This window comes from Ahaetulla prasina, chromosome 6, assembly GCF_028640845.1.
Source record: "Ahaetulla prasina isolate Xishuangbanna chromosome 6, ASM2864084v1, whole genome shotgun sequence".
NCBI classification, from domain to species: Eukaryota; Metazoa; Chordata; class Lepidosauria; order Squamata; family Colubridae; genus Ahaetulla; species Ahaetulla prasina.
In genome coordinates this window covers 109,855,387-109,873,880 of record NC_080544.1, presented here as the reverse complement: position 1 = coordinate 109,873,880, position 18,494 = coordinate 109,855,387, and the positions used below count along the sequence as shown (strand labels likewise).

The window sequence follows — 18,494 nt, the reverse complement described above, 5'->3', positions numbered from 1 at the left end:
GGGCACCCCATTTGGTGCAAATCTACCCCTCTTAACTCTTGCAGACTCTTGTAGATTTTCACAGCACACAACCACAACCGAGGGGGCATCCGCCAGGGGCTGGTTTGCCCCCCCCCCCCGTCCTCAAATTCTTTGTACACAAAAGCTCTCCCCGTGGTGTTAAAAGCACTGTGCTGCTGGGTTGAGGAGCTAGCTAGGGAGTTTGGACCGTGTAACCTAGGAGTACGGAAGATAGGGTTACTAAGAGGAGAAAGGCAGTGTCGGAGTTACCACCCCTGGGATCCTAAGAGTCAGCATCCCCGCCCCCCGCCCGCGTTTCCATCCTGACAATCTGTCACGCTACGAGGCTGCGAGTGGCGGCTGACAACATCTGGAGGATTCCAAATTGGGAGAATCTGCTTAGGAACAAAGACTGATGCGATTATTATCCTCATCCGAAACGCCGATACGTCGGATGTTGGAGTTTGCACAATATTCTTGATTTGTTTTCATTTTAGCGGCATTGTGCGCGCCGCCATCGACGAGGCGGGGATGAATGCCGCCGAGAGTCGTTCATGACTGAAGCGGTCCACGAGCCCGGGAAAATAAATACATTAAATAATGCGTGCAGTATTGGGGCTTCGAATCAATCAATCGGAAGAGTTGGAAGAGACCTTGGAGGTCTTCCAGTCCAACCTCCTCCTCAAGCAGGAGACCCGATACCCACGATGGCGAACCTATGACATGCGTGCCACAGGTGGCATGCGTAGCCATATCAGTGGGCACACGAGCTCAGCTCCAGTGAGCATGTGCACAGCAGCCAGCTGATTTTTCAGGGCTTCTGGGTCTACCAGAAGTAGGGAAACAGGTTGTTTCCTGCCTCTGGAAGGCCTCTGGGGGGTGGTGGGGAAGACTGTTTTCTGCTGTCCCCAGCCTTCAGAGCCTCTCTAGGAGTCTGGGGAGGGTGAAAATGCCCCCCCCCCGAGGCCCTCTGGAGGTCGAAAACTGCCCATCTGCCAACTTCCTAGTGAGGCTCTGGAGGCTGGGGACAGCAAAAAATGGGCCTTCTGGTCCCACTGGAAGTTGGCAAACGGGACATTTCTGGCCTCGGGGGAGGGGGAAGGCTGTTTTTGCCCTCCCTAGACTCCTAGAAAGGCTCTGGAGTGCAGTGAGAGAGAAAAATGAGCCTACCGGGCCATCGCATGCCAGGAGCGTAGGGAGTGTGGGTGGTGGTGGTGCGGGGGTGGGGTGCATAGAATTATGGGTGTGGGCACACGCGTGCTGACCCTACCCCCACCCCACCCCGGCACGCGATGGTGAAAGGTTAGCCATCACTGCCCTATACCATTTCAAACCAATGGCTGTCCCGTCTCTTCTTAAAAACCTCCAGTGATGAAGCACCCAAAACTTCTGGTGGCAAGCAGTTCCACCGGTTAATCATCTTCACTGTCAGGAAGTTTCTCCTTAATTCCAGGTTGCTTCTCTCCTTGATTAGTTTCCCTCCATCGTTTCCTGTCTTGCCTTCCGGTGATGGAGCTATCCAGGATCCAAGCAAGCCTGGTTTTCATATCTAAGGTAAAGGTAAAGGTTCCCCTCGCACATACGTGCTAGTCGTTGCCGACTCTAGGGGACGGTGCTCATCTCCATTTCAAAGCCGAAGAGCCAGCGCTGTCCGAAGACGTCTCCATGGTCATGTGGCCGGCATGACTCAACGCCAAAGGCACACGGAATGCTGTTACCTTCTCACCAAAGGTGGTCCCTATTTTTTCTACGTGCATTTTTTACCTGCTTTCGAACTGCTAGGTTGGCAGAAGCTGGGACAAGTCACGGGAGCTCACCCCGTTACACGGCAGCACTAGGGATTCGAACCGCCGAGCTGCCGACCTTTCGATCGACAAGCTCAATGTCCTAGCCTCTGAGCCACCGTGTCCCCTTTCGTGTCTAAGCATCATCAATATTGAGAAAACGGAACTCCTGACACGGCAGGAATTCTTCCAAGAGGCTGAAGAAATACAAAGAGACTTGGTTGGGCTGGCTACAAACCATCTGCAGGTTTTCTGACCAGTTGCAGTGACAAATGCATAGGCGGTTGATAAAAATCACAACAACATGATGACATATGGGCCTTTTTCCTGTGGACATACGTACTAGTCGTTGCCGACTCTAGGGGGCGGTGCTCATCCGTTTCAAAGCCAAAGAGCCAGCGCTGTCCGAAGACGTCTCCGTGGTCATGTGGCCGGCATGACTCAACGCCAAAGGCACACAGAATGCTGTTACCTTCTCACCAAAGGTGGTCCCTATTTTTTCTACGTGCATTTTTTACCTGCTTTCGAACTGCTAGGTTGGCAGAAGCTGGGACAAGTCACGGGAGCTCACCCCGTTACACGGCAGCACTAGGGATTTGAACCGCTGAGCTGCCGACCTTTCGATCGACAAGCTCAACATCCTAGCCCCTGAGCCACCATGTCCCCTTTCGTGTCTAAGCATCATCAATATTGAGAAAACAGAACTCCTGACACGGCAGGAATTCTTCCAAGAGGCTGAAGAAATACAAAGAGACTTGGTTGGGCTGGGTACAAAAGATCTGCAGGTTTTCTGACCAGTTGCAGTGACAAATGCATAGGTAGTTGATAAAAATCACAACAACATGATGACATATGGGCCTTTTTCCTGTGGACATACGTGTGCGAAGGATGTTCTGCCCCCCTCAACCACCACCCCCAGAAGACACACGAGCTGACTCTATTTGCCAGCAATTTATTCTTGCTACAGATATCAACTCTGGCAACGAACCTGTGATTGCCTGCCAAGTCCTCCTTATCTCTTCAGTGCTACTGCGGTCTGTTGCTGGAGCAACCCAGAGTTCAGAAGTAAACAGAAGTTCGAAAAGCCAATTCCTGAGTCTCGCAATAAAGCAACCAAAGTTTCCAAAAGTCAGTTTTTGTCCGTCACGGAGCCCAAAGGCAGCTCCACCTACTTTTATACCCTGTGGGGTGTGGCTCCGTGACTCAGGACTCCCTGGGCTGGCCCCTTCCTTTCTTTTGCAGCGCACGCTTCACTCGGCGTCGCTGCCTTGCATCCAGCCACGATTGATCCTCCTCAGCTGGCTCTTGGGGCGTTGCCAGGGGGAAGGAGGGGGAAGGGGAAAGAGGCCATGTCAGCTCCTCCTCCTCGACCTGGCTTGCCTCTGGGAGCGGAGCCAGAGAGGAAGGTTCTGCAGAGGGAAGCCCTGCCGGCTCTTCCCCCTCACTCTCCAAGTCACTTTCTGCCAGGAAGCCCGGCTCGGGCCCTGCAGACACAACAAAGGGGTGCACCGTTTTTGCCAGTGTTGGGAGAGAAGGCTGTTTCTAATTGCTGGGAACAGAATAATCTCAGCTGGACCGATCACTTATTGAAAATAGGAATATTTTTGTCACGCAAACCATCAGGTGCAATTCATGAAACAGCCACTAGAGGTCAACATAGCTCTCAAGAGAGCCAAACGACTAGACCTGTGTTTCTCAACCTCAGCGATTTTAAGATGTGTGGATTTCAACTTCCAGAATTCCCCAGCCAGCTATGCTATTGCTGGCTGGGGGGAATTCTGGGAGTTGAAGTCCACACATCTTAAAATTGAGAAACATTGTGCTAGTCCCTGCAGGTGTCCCTGCAGGGAACCCCCACAATATACCCAAAAGACCTATGGACTCACTTGATCCCAGAGTTCTGGTCCTCCCTTCTCCCCCCACCCCCCATCTCTTTCTTCTCCTGATCCACCCACAGTGGCTGTCACTGTCCCAATCCGTGGCATCCACTTACCCGAATGATGTAGCGGGAGGAATTCTTGCTGTCCAGGTTGACTGTCAAGGCGAAGAAGACGGTGGTGCTGTAGACCCCCTGCGTCTTGTAGAACAGCTCGTCCAAGTCCCACCGGCCTTGCCTCCCCAGGGCCCTCATATCCCATCCTCCACAGTCCTCAATGACCTCCAGCATCGGCCAGGCACCCAGGCGGTCAATTTCGGTCATATCCAGGCAGGAACGGAAAAACTCTTTGACTTTCCGCTCGGCCGAGGCCCGGTAAGGACGCCTTACGGGCTGCTGGAGCAACCGTTGCAGCTTCTCCTCATTCTGCTCGCCGATGGCCGCAATGGTGCCGTAGATGAGTTTGTCCTCCGGAATACCATGCCGGCGCAACCAGCCGCCACAGGCGAAGGAGTAGAAGTCCTTGCAAGGGTCAATGGTTGGGTCAATATTGGTGGCGATGAACCGAGACGCCTTGGTGAAGGCCCGGCGTTCTTGGCATCCTTCCAAACAATAGGCAGCCTGATCCAGAGCTAGATACTTGAGTACCAAGATGCATCCCAAAATGGCACACAGGCCGGCCGCGAAAACCAAGCCCGAGAGCAAACAGATCTCCCTGCGGCTCCAACGCGGCAGGCCGCAGCGAGGTTTCTTGGTCCCGGCGGTGCCCAGCTGCAAGTTGAAGCCGTTGGGCAGGGCCCCGCTGCTACTGTACTTGCTGAGGTACTTCACCTCCTGGAACTCATCGTAGTGAGCGGTCAAGGAGTAAGTCTTCTCCATGCTGGCGGCAGAGTCACATTTGAACCCGGAGTCATGGGGCAGCCATTCTACAGCAGCGTCCAGCAGGGGGCGCCCGCGCCAAGCGTCAAAGCTGCAGCTTCTTCAACCAGATCTTTGGAGAGAGCAAAAAAAACCAAAAACCAAATTTAAAAAAAAAATAGATTCAAGGATTCCCCACTAAAGATGCACCCGGGGATCAGCCCGCTCTTTCAAAGTCCGAGGCGAGGGATCCGCTCTGAAAAAGAAAATGATTTTCGGGAGCTGCAAGAAGGATCAAAATCTGGATAAGATGATGATGATCCTAAGAGACCCGCGACTGAATTTTCCCACCCCGGACAAGGGAAAAACGGAGTTCAAGTTAACACGGGAAAAGGGATCTGTTTGTTTCATTGATCCGTTTTCGCGGGATCTAGTCCCTTGCTGGGATTTTCCTCCGTCTCTCCTTTGTTCTCTTCATGTTAAAAGAAAAACACGCGTGGGGTTGTAGAGGGGGACACACACACACTAAGAGACAAAGCCACTGCCGGGATCTGCAACGTTGGGGCAGGGAGCTTCCCGCCGCCCAAACGATCTCTTTTTGCAGGACTCGATCCGGGATTGAAAGTCAAGCGGGATCGACCCTACCGGCACTTTAGGGCCGCCTCGCTCTCCTTCCTTCGGGAGGAGAGTGGGGGAAATGGGTCCCGTTGGTTTCTGCGGGGAATCTCTTCTCTCTCCCCCACTCCCTCAAATTTCACCGCTAACTATCCTGGGATCTCCGAGTGGTCTCTCGTCCGCTGATTAACCAGCCCGTTCCTGTTTCCTTTTCCAAGGCCAGATTTCAGAGAAGCCGGGCGGGCAAATCTTCCCTTTATTCGCAGCTGATGCTGCCTCGGAAAATAAAGGGGTTTTCCCCCCTTCCCTTCCTTAAATGAGCCGGCTTCGTATAATCCGGAGAGGAGCCCAGGGCAAGACCCCCGCCGGGATCCCCCGCCGTCTGGAAAGCGGCGCAGAGGGATCCGGAGATCGTGGGAGCCAGGAGACCCGGTGAATCCGCCTCGCCTTCTCGGGGATCAGTTACGAGCCGGAGGAAGGGGCGCCTTCCTTCCAGCGGTAGCTGATCTCCCCTCCCTCCACCCAGAACGCGCGGATGATCTCGAGGAAACCCGCCTCGTCCCCTCGGCTTCTTTCTCTCGGCTTTCCCCAAGGGGCAGGCAGACACGGTGGCAGCGGGGGAGCCTCCTCTCCCACTCCCTCCTTGCGCCCGATCGGAGCCTTGCCGGACAACCGGGATCCGCCAGCGGAGTGGGGCGCAGGGAGAGCGCCCCGAAAGAAGCCGGGTTGTCCGAGTCAAAGGGTCGGACGAAGGGACAGCAGCCTCCAGAAGTTTTCTCGGGTCCGAAGCCGGACGGCGGACACCCACCGGCACCCTCCTCCCCCTCCTCTTCCTCTTCCTCTCCCTCTTTCTCCTCCTTCACCTCCTCCTCTTCCTCTTCCTCCTCCTCCTCCTCCTCCTCTTCCTCTTTCTCTTCCTTCACCTCCTCCTCCTCTTCCTCTAGTAACCCGCTTTCCTCCTCTTCCTCCTCTTCCTCCTCCTCTTCTTCCTCTTTCTCCTCCTTTACCTCCTCCTCCTCCTCTTCCTCCTCTTCCTCTAGTAACCCGCTTTCCTCCTCTTCCTCCTTCTCCTCTCCCTCTTTCTCCTCCTCTTCCTCCTCCTCCTCTCCGCGCAGCCTGCAAGAAAGCGAAGCCGGTTACCTGGCCGGGGGACCCTCAGGACGAGAGGGAACCACTTCGTGGGGGGGGGAGGGCGACCAGGATCTCCCCCTCCTCTCCCTCTTGCCCCCACCCCCTGGTTACGTCGCCCCTTCCCCGCGGGAAGCCAATTGGCGCCTTCCCAGTGGGGAAACCCGCGAGAGACCCCCCCCTCACCTCCAAGCCAAGCCTTCCCCTCTCAAGCCAGGTGCTTCCCCCCCATGCCTGTCTCCCGTCCCCTGCGACCGCCGAACCTGTTGCCCCTCCCACGCCACGCAAGAAGGAAAGCACGCGAGGAAAGTTGGAGAGGAAGGTGCGGACACGCCCCCCCACGGTGATTCCCCCACCCCCCACCCCACCCTCACCGGCGCCGGTCGGGCTGAAGAGATGCCCTGAGCGCCCCCCACCCGTCTTCCCACCTCTCGCCGCTCTTGCCACGGGCTTCCCGTTAAGTCGCGTGGGGAGGAACGGCTGGCATCGCTTCGGGCGGCGGCGGATGCGAGTGGTGGCGGCGGCGGCGGCGGCGGCAAAGAGAGAGGTCTGCCGTGCGACACCACCACCCCCTTCCCCGACCCGCCCACCGCGGCTGCTCGTTCTCCCAGAGTACCTGTCAGATCGTGGGGACGCCGGGATCCGAGCTGGGGGAGGGGGGGAACGAGGAGGAGGAGGACGAAGAAGAAGAGGAGGAGGAGGAAGAAAGAGAAAGAAAAGGAGAGGAAGAGGAGGAGGAGGAGGAGAAGAAGAGGGGTAAGAAGACGAAGAGGAGGAAGAGGAAGAAGAAGAGGAGGAGGAAGAGGAGGAAGGAAAAAGAGGAGGAGGAGGAGGAGGAGGAGGAGGAGAGGAGGAGAAGAGGAAGAGGAAGGAAGAGGAAGAAAGAAAGAGGAGGAGGAAAAAGAGGAGGAGGAGGAGGAGGAGGAGGAAGAAGAAGAGGAGGAGGAGGAGGAAGAAAGAGAAAGAAAAGGAGAGGAAGAGGAGGAGGAGGAAGAAGAGGGGAAGAAGAGGAAGGAAGAGGAAGAAGAGGAGGAGGAAAAAAGAGGAGGAGGAGGAGGAGGAGGAGGAGGAGGAAAGGAAGGAGAAAGAAAGAGGAAGAAAAGGAGGAGGAAGGAGGAGGAGGGGAGGGGGACGAAGAAGAGAAGGAGGAAGAAAGAGAAAGAGGAGGAGGAGGAGGAGGGGAAGGAAGGAGAAGAGGGAGAAGAAGAGGAGGAGGAGGAAGAAGAAGAGAAAAGGAGCAGGGGGAAGAGGAGGAAGAAGAAGAGAGGGAAGAAGAGGAGGAAGAAGGAGGAGGAGGAAGAAAGAGAAAGAAAAGGAGAGGAAGAGGAGGAGGAGGAGGAAGAAGAGGGGAAGAAGAGGAAGGAAGAGGAAGAAAGAAAGAGGAGGAGGAAGAGGAGGAAGAAAGAAAGAGGAGGAGGAGGAGGAGGAGGAGGAGGAGAAGAGGGGAAGAGGAAGGAAGAGGAAGAAAGAAAGAGGAGGGGGAAAAAGAGGAGGAGGAGGAGGAGGAAGAAGAAGAAGAGAGGAGGAGGAGGAAGAAAGAGAAAGAAAAGGAGAGGAAGAGGAGGAGGAGGAGAAGAGGGAAGAAGAGGAAGAGGAAGAAGAGGAGGAGGAAAAAAGAGGAGGAGGAGGAGGAGGAGGAGGAGGAGGAGGAGGAGGAGGAAGGGAAGGAGGAAGAAAGAGGAAGAAAAGGAGGAGGAAGGAGGAGGAGGGGAGGGGGACGAAGAAGAGAAGGAGGAAGAAAGAGAAAGAGGAGGAGGAGGAGGGGAAGGAAGGAGAAGAGGGAGAAGAAGAGGAGGAGGAGGAAGAAGAAGAGAAAGAAGAGGAGCAGGGGGAAGAGGAGGAAGAAGAAGAGAGGGAAGAAGAGGAGGAAGAAGGGAAGGAGGAAGAAAGAGGAAGAAAAGGAGGAAGAAAAGGAGGCGGAGGAGAGGGAGAGAAGAAAGGAAGGAAGGGGCTTCTTCAGCCCGCCCCCGCCGCCTCCCGCCCCCCTCCCGAGGCTGGGGCTTCTCGTGTGAAGGGTCCCAAGGCTCAGCTCATCCCTCGGGCGCTCCGAGGCGCAGGGAAGGGAAGGGGCCGGCAGGCGGAGAAGGCGCGACCCTCTGCAGCTGGGCGAGGACCCCGAGGGGAGGGGAGGGGAGGGGAGGGGCCGGCTTCCTCCCTTGTCAGGGAGGGGGGGGGGCAGGCGCTGGTCGGGATGGGGAAGCGGCCTTCCCACGACCCGCCTGGCCAAAGGCTTCTCCCAGCCGGGGAGTCCCGGGGCTGTGCGAGTCCGACTCCCTGGCTTAGTTGAGGGCTCAGTCTGACTACTAACCCCATTAGCTTCCTCCGAAGATCCCCTTTCCCCCGCAATGCTTGGGAGGCAACTGGGTTGGGGGGATCGGGGCTTCCGAGATCCACTGGGCGCAAGCCTTCAGGATGGGGTCGCAGGCGCCGGTGTCTGTATCTGACGATGGGCTGCTTCTACTTCAGACTGGGATGGACTACATGACCTCTGGGTTCCTGACTAAGGTCCCCAACAGGTGGTTTTGGAACTAACAATCCACGTGCCTGTAACTGTGCTGGGCCGAACAAGGAGATCTAGCTGGGGATTTATTTCCTTCCTTCCTTCCTTTTGTCCTTCCTTCTTCCTCTCATCCATTTCCTTCCTCTATTCCTCCCTCCCTCCCTCCCTCCCTTCTCTTTATTTGCTCTTTCTTTCTTTCTTTCTTTCTTTCCCTCTCTCCCATCCTTTCTTTCATTACTTCCTTATTTCTCATCCATTTCCTTCCTCTCTTCTTTCCTTCCTTCTCTTCATTTGCTCTTTCTTTCTTTCTTTCTTTCTTTCTTTCTCTATCTCCCTTCCTTCCTTCTCTTCATTTGCTCTTTCTTTCTCTTCCTTCCTTCCTTTCTCTTTCATTACTTCCTTATTCCTCTCATCCATTTCGTTCCTCTTTTCCTTCCATCCTTCTCTTCATTTGCTCTTTCTTTCTTTCTTTCTTTCTTTCTTTCTATCTATCTATCTATCTTCCTTCTCTTCATTTGCTCTTTCTTTCTCTTCCTTCCTTCCTTTCTCTTTCATTACTTATTCCTATCATCCATTTCCTTCCTCTTTTCCTTCCTTCCTTCTCTTCATTTGCTCTTTTTCTTTCTTTCTTTCTTTCTTTCTTTCTTTCTTTCTTTCTTTCTCTATCTCCCTTCCTTCCTTCTCTTCATTTGCTCTTTCTTTCTTTCTTTCTTTCTTTCTTTCTTTCTTTCTTTCTTTCTTTCTTTCTTTCTCTCTTTTCCTTCCTTCCTTCCATCCTCCCTCCCTCCTCCCTCTTCCCCCCTCCCCCAAGTATCCAGACTGAGTCAACTGGGAGCCCGACTCTGCATTGCAGATGCTTCCCCATCATAGACGCCATCCACAGTGGGGTGTCTCCAATGGAGATTTATACTCCATCAATTATACGACGGTGTCACTCTGCTCTGGGTAAATTGCAGGGCCTGGAATATATGTGTGTATGTGTGCGTGTGTGGAGGGGGGGGAAATAGGAGCCCCCCCCCCCGTGATGTGACCTCTTGGCGTACCACAGGAGGCCTATAGCTCTCCGGCTGTATTTTCAGTGGGAAGTAACCATTGGAGGCTACCCCAATAGAAAATCTACCCCAGTGCTTCTCCATCTGAACAACTTTAGACCTGTGGACTTCAACTCCCAGAATTCCCCAGCCAGCATGGAATTCTGGGAGTTGAAGTCCACAGGTCTTAAAATTGCCAAGATTGGAGAAAGACTCGTTCATTCAACATGCTAATAACATTCAACATGCCATCAATTGTGTTGTAAATGTTGTACCTTGATGAACGTATCTTTTCTTTTATGTACACTGAGAGCATATGCACCAAGACAAATTCCTTGTGTGTCCAATCACACTTGGCCAATAAAAATTCTATTCTATTCTATTCTATTCTAAGCTTGGTACGGGTTTTCCTTGCGGTTGGTTCCTGCAAAGTGGGGCTGACTGTTAGAAGAAACTTTACTTGATTAATAAACTGGAGCACATTGTGTCAAGGCCACCTTTGAAGTAGAGGAGAAACACACACACACACACACACACCCAACAATTGAGTCACCTATCGCACACATTTGGAAGAGAATATTTGTAGCTCGGAGTTTTAACACTGGGGTCCTATGTGCTCTCTGAGCCTGGTTGTTTTCCTGCAGAAAATGATGATACTGATGATGTTACCTAGTTGGGTGATGAAATGTCTACAAGGAAACAACCAAACTCAGAGAGCACCAAGGACCCCACAGTCCTCCTACTACTACTACTACTGCTCCCCCTCCCCTCTTCTCCTCTTTTCTGCAAATACCATCCCTTCTAGCATTGATGATATTACTCAGTTGGGCGATGAAACGTCTACAAGAAAAGAACCAAGCTCAGAGACCACCAAGAACCCTACAGTCTCTTCCTCCTCCTCCTCCTCCTCCTCCTCCTTCCTCTCCTCCCTTCTAGCACTGATGATGTTACCTAGCTGGGCGATGAAACGTCTACAAGAAAAGAACCAAGCTCAGAGACCACCAAGAACCCTACAGTCTCCTCCTCCTCCTCCTCCTCCTCCTCCTCTCTCTCCTCCCTTCTGGCACTGATGATGTTACCTAGTTGGGTGATGAAACGTCTTACAAGAAAACAACCGAGCTCAGAGATTACCAAGAATCCCATCACATATTTTAACTTCTCCATCAGTGCAGCCAACATCTCTGGCTTTGTATGTTGCCTATCAACACTTCACAAGGATTTTCAATCCTAATTTTTTTTTTCCCTCCCTTCTGGATTTGGAGCTCAAACATGGAAATTTCCATTTTTGGGAGAAAAGAGGGCTGGGGTTTACGTGACATACAAGCCAGGATATAAATATCGCCCTTTCAGGACCTGTGGACTTCAACTCCCAGAATTCCTGGGCCAGCCACGCTCAGCTGCCCACCGTTGACCTAATCCAGGGGTCTGCAAATTTGGCTCTTTTAAGACTTGTGGAGTTCAACTGCCAGGATTCCTCAGCCAGCAAAGCTCTGGGAGTTGAAGTCCACAAGTCTTAAAAGAGCCAAGTTTGCAGACCCCTGACCTAATCAATTCCAACCCGCCACCCTTCAATGTTTATTCATGCATGTTTACATTTAGTCCTCAACTTTATTTTTCTTTATTTATTTATTTTGTCACAACAGTATATATAAGCATAAGCATAAAAATAACTATATAATATATAAGCATATAAATGAGCATAAGTATGTAATAATTATATTAATTGGATGTTGAGACTCTAGAAAGAGTGCAGAGAAGAGCAACAAAGATGATTAGGGGGACTGGAGGCTAAAACATATGAAGAACAGTTGCAGGAACTGGGTATGCCTAGTTTAATGAAAAGAAGGACTAGGGGAGACATGATAGCTGTGTTCCAATATCTCAGGGGTTGCCACAAAGAAGAGGGAGTCAAACTATTCTCCAAAGCACCTGAGGGTAGACCAAGAAGCAATGGGTGGAAACTCATCAAGGAAAGAAGCAACTTAGAACTAAGGAGAAATTTCCTGACAGTTAGAACAATTAATCAGTGGAACGACTTGCCTGCAGAAGTTGTGAATGCTCCAACACTGGAAGTTTTTAAGAAAATGTTGGATAACCATCTGACTGAGATGGTGTAGGGTTTCCTGCCTGGGCAAGGGGTTGGACTAGAAGGCCTCCAAGGTCCCTTCCAACTCTGTTGTTATATTATATATTATATTATATAATGAAAGGAATCAATAGGACAGTAACGGCAGGCATGTTTTGTGCTCTTATGCACGCCCCTTACAGATCTCTTAGGAATGGGGTGAGGTCAATAGTAGAGAGTTTTTGGTTAAAGCTTTGGGGATTTTGAGAAGAGACCACAGATTCAGGTAGTGTGTTCCAAGTATTAATAGCTCTGTTACAGAAGTCATATTTACTGCAATCAAGATTGAAATGGTTAACATTGAGTCATCTATTGTTTGCTCTTGTATTATTGTGATTGAAGCTGAAGTAGTCTTCAACAGGAAGGACATTGCAATAGATGATTCTATGAGTTAAGCACAGGTCCTGTGCTTAACTTATAGATCTTATAACCTTAACTTATAAACCGTTCATTTAGTGACCATTCAAAGTTGCACGGCATTGAAAAACGTGACTTGTGTCCGGCTTTTCACACTTACTGACCATTGCAGCATTCCCCCTAACCGTCATGTGATCCAAATTCAGACGCTCGAAAACTGACTCCTATTTATGACGGTCGCAGTGTCTCCAGTGTTTGCGACCTTCTGAACAAGCAAAATCAAGGCTGGGGGAAGCCGGATTCGCTTAACAGCCACGTTACTAAGTGAACAACCGCCAGGATTCCCTTAGCCACAGCGGCAGAGAAAGGCCGTGTAAACGGGACAGAAAACTCACTTTAACGACTCTCTCGCCTAGCGACAGAAATTTGGGGGCTCCATTGCGGTCGTAAGCCGAGGACTAACTTCCGTTCCTGCGCTTGTTTACCCGGGACCGTCTGAGGGCGGTCTTGGTGATGTTGTGTGGGATGAGTTTGACCCGGTGACTCCCGAGGACATGGACAGGTTGCTGGGTAGACTGAATGCCACCACATGTTTACTGGACCCGTGCCCCTCCTGGCTGGTGCTGGCCACTCAGGAGGTGACACGAGGCTGGCTCCAGGGGATTACGAGTGCTTCTTTGTTGGAGGGAGTCTTTCCGGCCGCCTTGAAAGAGGCGGTGGTGAGGCCCCTCCTCAAGAAGCCTTCCTTGGACCCGGCTGTTTTAGGTAATTATCGTCCAGTCTCCAACCCGCCCGGCGAAGGTTGTAGAGAGTATGGTGGCATATCAGTTTCCCCTTCACCTGGAGGAAACTGTCTATCTGGACCCGTTCAGTCCGGCTTCGGCCGGTTACAGCACTGAGACGGCTTTGGTCGCGTTGGTGGATGATCTCTGGAGGGCCAGGGATAGGGTTATTCCTCTGCCCTGGTCCTATTAGACCTCTCAGCGGCTTTCGATACCATCGACCATGGTATCCTGCTGCGCCGGTTGGGGGGATTGGGAGTGGGAGGCACCGTTTATCGGTGGTTCTCCTCCTATCTCTCCGACCGGTCGCAGACGGTGGTGGCGGGCAGAGGTGGGCCCGGGCGCCTCACTTGTGGGGTGCCGCGGGGTCGATCTCTCGCCTTCTGTTCAACATCTATATGAAGCCGCTGGGTGAGATCATCAGTGGCTTCGGTGTGAGGTACCAGCTGTACGCTGATGACACCCAGCTGTACTTTTCCACACCGGGCCACCCCAATGAAGCCATTGAAGTGCTGTCCCGGTGTCTGGAGGCCGTACGGGTCTGGATGGGGAGGAACAGGCTCAAGCTCAATCCCTCCAAGACGGAGTGGCTGTGGATGCCGGCATCCCGGTACAGTCAGCTGAGTCCGCGGCTGACTGTCGGGAGCGAGTCATTGGCCCCGATGGAGAGGGTGCGCAATTTGGGCGTTCTCCTGGATGAGCGGCCGTCTTTTGAAGACCATTTGACGGCCGCTCCAGGAGAGCTTTCCACCAGGTTCGCCTGGTGCCAGTTGCGCCTTTCTAGACCGGGATGCCTTGTGCACAGTCACTCACGCCCTTGTGACGCCTCGCCTGGACTACTGCAATGCTCTCTACATGGGGCTCCCTTGAGGGGCATCCGGAGGCTACAGTTAGTCCAGAATGCAGCTCAGCGGGTGATTGAGGAGCCCTCGTGGCTCCCAGTGACACCTATCCTGCGCCGGCTGCACTGGCTACCTGTGGCCTTCGGGTGCGCTTCAAGGTGTTGGTGAATGTCTTTAGCGCTCCATGGCATAGGGCCGGGATATTTACGGACCGCCTGCTGCTACCGAATACCTCTCACCGACCCGTGCGCTCTCACAGAGGGGCTCCTCAGGGTGCCGTCCGGCGCGACAGTGTCGTCTGGCGCCCAGGGAAGGGCCTTCTCTGTGGGGGCTCCCGCCTCTGGAACGAACTCCCCAGGACTTCGCCAACTTCCGGACCTCAACCTTTCGCCGCGAGCTTAAAACCTACTTATTCATCTGCGCTGGACTGGGTTAGTGTTTTAATGGGTTTTAATGGGTTGTTAGCTCCAAATTTTAATCCTGGCCAATTTTAATAAGTTTTTTAATTGTATTTTAATTTGTATTTATTGTATTGTATTTTTACCTGGCTGTGAACCGCCCTGAGTCCTTCGGGAGAAGGGCGGTATACAAATTTAAATAATAAATAAATAAATAAAAATAAATAACAATAAAAGACGTCTGCATGCTGGTTTAATCAAATCTGCCAGGCATCACACGCTGAAATTTTACCTTTGTGAATTTATCTTGACAAGCAGCTCCAGAGGTTGGATTTCGATTTGCTCCGGAATTTAAAGGTTGATGGGGGGCACCGAAAGAGGGAGACCCCTCCGCCCCCACCCAGAGCTGCTGGCCGTGCCCCTGACCGCCGAAGCCCCTCTATGAGTCATTCGAGAGCTTTAATCCGCCTTCGGCAATCATTACGGCGAAACAATAAATATTTATAAATGCCTTTTAAAAAAAGGCGGCGATACTTAGCCACTGGAGAAACGTCAATAAGCAAATGACAGCGTTCTGCCTGACCGATTACGTTCGGAATAAACAGACACGGCGGAGGATAAAAATGTACACGGCCCCCAGTTCGATTTAGCATCACGGAGGAAATACGGCTGGGCCTTGAACCTTAAGCCACTCGGCTCCCTCTTGGCCTCAAAGATCCTTTCAGTGGATATATATATATATATATATATATATATATATATATATATATATATATATATATATATATATATATATATATATATATATATATATATATATATATATATATATATATATATATATAGGTCTTTGGTTGTTCGGTTTTCTCACAGTAAAATTGGTGAAAACCTCAGAAATATATATATATATATATATATATATATATATATATATATATATATATATATATATATATATATATATATATATATATATATATATATATATTTGTTTTCTGAGATTTTCGCGGGTGTTTGTATGTAGGTCTTTGGTTATTCGGGTTTTCTCCCGCGTAAAATTGGAAGTGTCTTGGTTGACGTTTCGACGAAGTCTCATTCGTCATCTTCAGGCTTCAGCTTCGTGCTTCTGGGAGCAATGTGTGATTGCAGCTGTTTCTTCCTTTTTAACTGCTAGTGGGGGTTTGAACTGATTGGGTGGGAGCTTGGCTGTGCTCTGATTGGATGGGGTTTTTTTGTGCTCTGATTGGCTGGGGGTGTGTCCTGTTTGGGTGGGGGCTTGGTTGTGCTCAGATTAGTCTGAGTTGCAGGGGGATTTGAGCTGGTGAGCTGCATTGCTGTTGTTTGGCTTCGTGGTCGTGGTCGTGCTACATCTTCATAGTGGGTGTCAGTCTGCTGCATGTATGGATTGGAGGGGTTTGAAATGGCTAAAGTTGCAGCTGTGGTCTGGCTTCTGGTCCTTAGTCGTGCTTCATGATCAGTGTGGGTTTGGGTCTGCTTTCTGGATGGATGTGTGGTGGTGACATCCTGTGTGGACCTCGTGAGTGTGGGTCTGGTGTCATTCCTCGTGTTAGGGACTCGTTTGTCAATAAGGGTGGGTTTCCAAATGGCTGGTAGGCGGGAGGTATCATCTCGTTTGTTCATGCTGTGTGGGCGTTTTTCTATCTCGATGGCTTCTCTGATTATTCTGTTGTTAAAGTGTTCAGTTTTGGCGATAGTTCTGGTCTTTTTAAAGTCAATATCATGTCCTGTGGCTTTAAGGTGTCGGACCAGGGAAGTTCCATTTGGAAAGCTGGCTGGGGAATTCTGGGAGTTGAAGTCCACCAGGCTTAAAGTTGCCAAGGTTGGGGACCCCTGCTATATAGGGTCTTCTACTTCAGCACGGGGTTGGACTAGAAAACCTCCAAGGTCCCTTCCAACTCCGTGATAGGTAATACCGTGAAGTGTTCAGGTTTGGGGAAACAGTGCAGCCTTACAAAACCCAACCCGAAATGGTTCTTTTGATTCATTCCCTCAGCCATTCGGTCCGTCAAAACCAGAGGTGAGTATTCAGTTGGTTCAGACCGGTTTGCCCGAACCGATAGCAGAAATCATGGGTGGTTCCCCCCCCTCCCCTCTGCCCCACCCCCAGCTCTATAACATCCTATTTAGTTTTTGAGGCTGGGCGCATGCGCGGAAGGGCACACAGAAGTCCGGAAGGCAAGCGTGCACGCAAACCGGGTATGTGCACGCATGAAGCGAGCGTGCGCGCACTCGACAAACCAGTTGTTGTGTCTGTGCCCCCCGAGCTGGGCCCCCTGCCAGAAAGTGACTTGGGAAGTGAGGGGGAAGGGCCATCAGGACTTACCTCTGGAGCACTGGCTTCCCTGGCTCAGCTCCAGGAGCCAGAGGCAGGCCAGATGGAGGAGATAACGAGGCCTCCGTCCCCTGACTCTTCCCCCCCACCAGGTCACGCTTCCAGACCCAGCTGATGGCAATCAGGCCTGGCTAGACCCTAGGTTTCATAGGCAGGAGAGGCGGGAACAACAGAAGCAGGGGTGGGGCAGGCCTAGGAAGTGCTGAGTCATGGAGCCACACCCCACAGGATATAAAAGCAGCAAGGGCTGCTATACCTCTTCGTAGCAAGCAAATCAACTGCTTAACTAGAGCTGAAGTACTGTTTGTTCCTGGTTGACTCATCAAGAGAGATAACAGAGACACTTGGCAGACGCTTGCTAGTTTGCTGCCAGAGCTGATAGTTGCCAGCTAATTAAGTCATCGCTCGGACTGAGGCGAGGGGGACAGAACATCGGTAGTAAATCCACCACTGGTCAAAACTGGCCTATTTGGTGACAACTAGAAGCCTGTGGGAGGAGGGTGGAAGAGGGAGATTTGGGGGCGACTTTTTGGTTAAGTTTTGAAGCAGGCAGCTTTAAGATTTAGATACACAGAGTGAAGCATCTGGACAGGATGTTAATGCAGAATTTGGCCGAGAGCCTGATCTCCTGGAATAGAATAGAATAGAATAGAATAGAATAGAATAGAATAGAATAGAATAGAATAGAATAGAATGGAATGGAATGCAATAGAATAGAATTTATTGGCCAAGTGTGATTGGACACACAAGGAATTTGTTTTGGTGCATATGTTCTCAGTGTACATAAAAGAAAAAGGGAAAAAAATACCTTCTTCAAAGGTAAAACATTTACAACACAAATGATGGTCATAGGTTGCAATTTAACCCTTAATGATAGCAACAAAAAGTTACAGTCATACAGTGGAAAGAGATTGGTGATGAAAATGATGAGAAGATTAATAGTAGTGCAGATTTAGTCAATAGTTTGACAGTGTTGAGGGAATTATTTGTTTAGCAGAGTGATGGCGTTGTGTCTAATTGTTCTGGTGTGCAGTGCTCTATAGCGTCGTTTTGAGGGTAGGAGTTGAAACAGTTTATGTCCAGGATGTGAGGGATCTGTAAATATTTTCACAGCCCTCTTCTTGATTCGTGCAGTATACAGGTCCTCAATGGAAGGCAGGTTGGTAGCAATTATTTTTTCTGCAGTTCTAATTATCCTCTGAAGTCTGTGTCTTTCTTGTTGGGCTGCAGAAACAAACCAGACAGTTATAGAGGTGCAAATGACAGACTCAATAATTCATCTGTAGAACTGGATCAGTAGCTCTGTCGTATATTAGAGAAGATTTATTTATTTTATTTTATTTATTTTGTCACACAGTATATATAAGCATAAGCATGTAACTATATTATATAACTATACAATATATAAGCATGTATGAGTATGTAATAACTATATTAATTGGATATAACGAAAGGAAACAATAAGACAGGAACGGTAGGCATGCTTGTGCTCTTATGCACACCCCTTACAGACCTATTAGGAATGGGGTGAGGTCAATAGTAGACAGTTTTTGGTTGAAGATTTGGGGATTTTGGGAAGAGACCACAGAGTCAGGTAGTGTATTCCAAGTATTAACAACTCTGTTATTGAAGTCATATTTTCTGCAATCAAGATTGGAGCGGTTCACATTAAGCTTAAATCTATTGTGTGCTCGTGTATTGTTGCGATTGAAGCTGAAGTAGTCTTCGACAGGAAGGACATTGTAATAGATGATTCTATGAGTTAAACTCAGGTCATGTCGAAGGCAGCGGAGTTCTCACTTTTCTAAATTCAAGATTTCAAGTCTGGTGGCATAAGGTATTTTG

General features: G+C 50.6%; 2 protein-coding genes across 2 annotated transcripts in view; one reads left to right on the top strand and one right to left on the bottom strand.

Annotated features, from left to right (window-relative positions):
* Nucleotides 1-4,588, bottom strand: part of ECEL1 (endothelin converting enzyme like 1) — an 86,871-nt gene extending 82,283 nt beyond the window's left edge. Inside the window, exon 1 of the mRNA XM_058187323.1 lies at nucleotides 3,778-4,588. Coding sequence (XP_058043306.1) covers nucleotides 3,778-4,539 — 762 coding nt within the window. The 5' untranslated portion in view covers nucleotides 4,540-4,588. The remainder of the gene's footprint in view (nucleotides 1-3,777) is intronic.
* A 2,564-nt stretch (nucleotides 4,589-7,152) lies between these two features.
* Nucleotides 7,153-7,829, top strand: LOC131201341 (uncharacterized; the record flags this gene model as incomplete). Its single annotated transcript, XM_058189161.1, has 2 exons — nucleotides 7,153-7,212; nucleotides 7,749-7,829. Coding segments are annotated over 2 exons (141 nt in total), but the record flags the coding sequence as incomplete, so codon positions are not given.
* Between the last annotated feature and the right edge of the window lie 10,665 nt (nucleotides 7,830-18,494).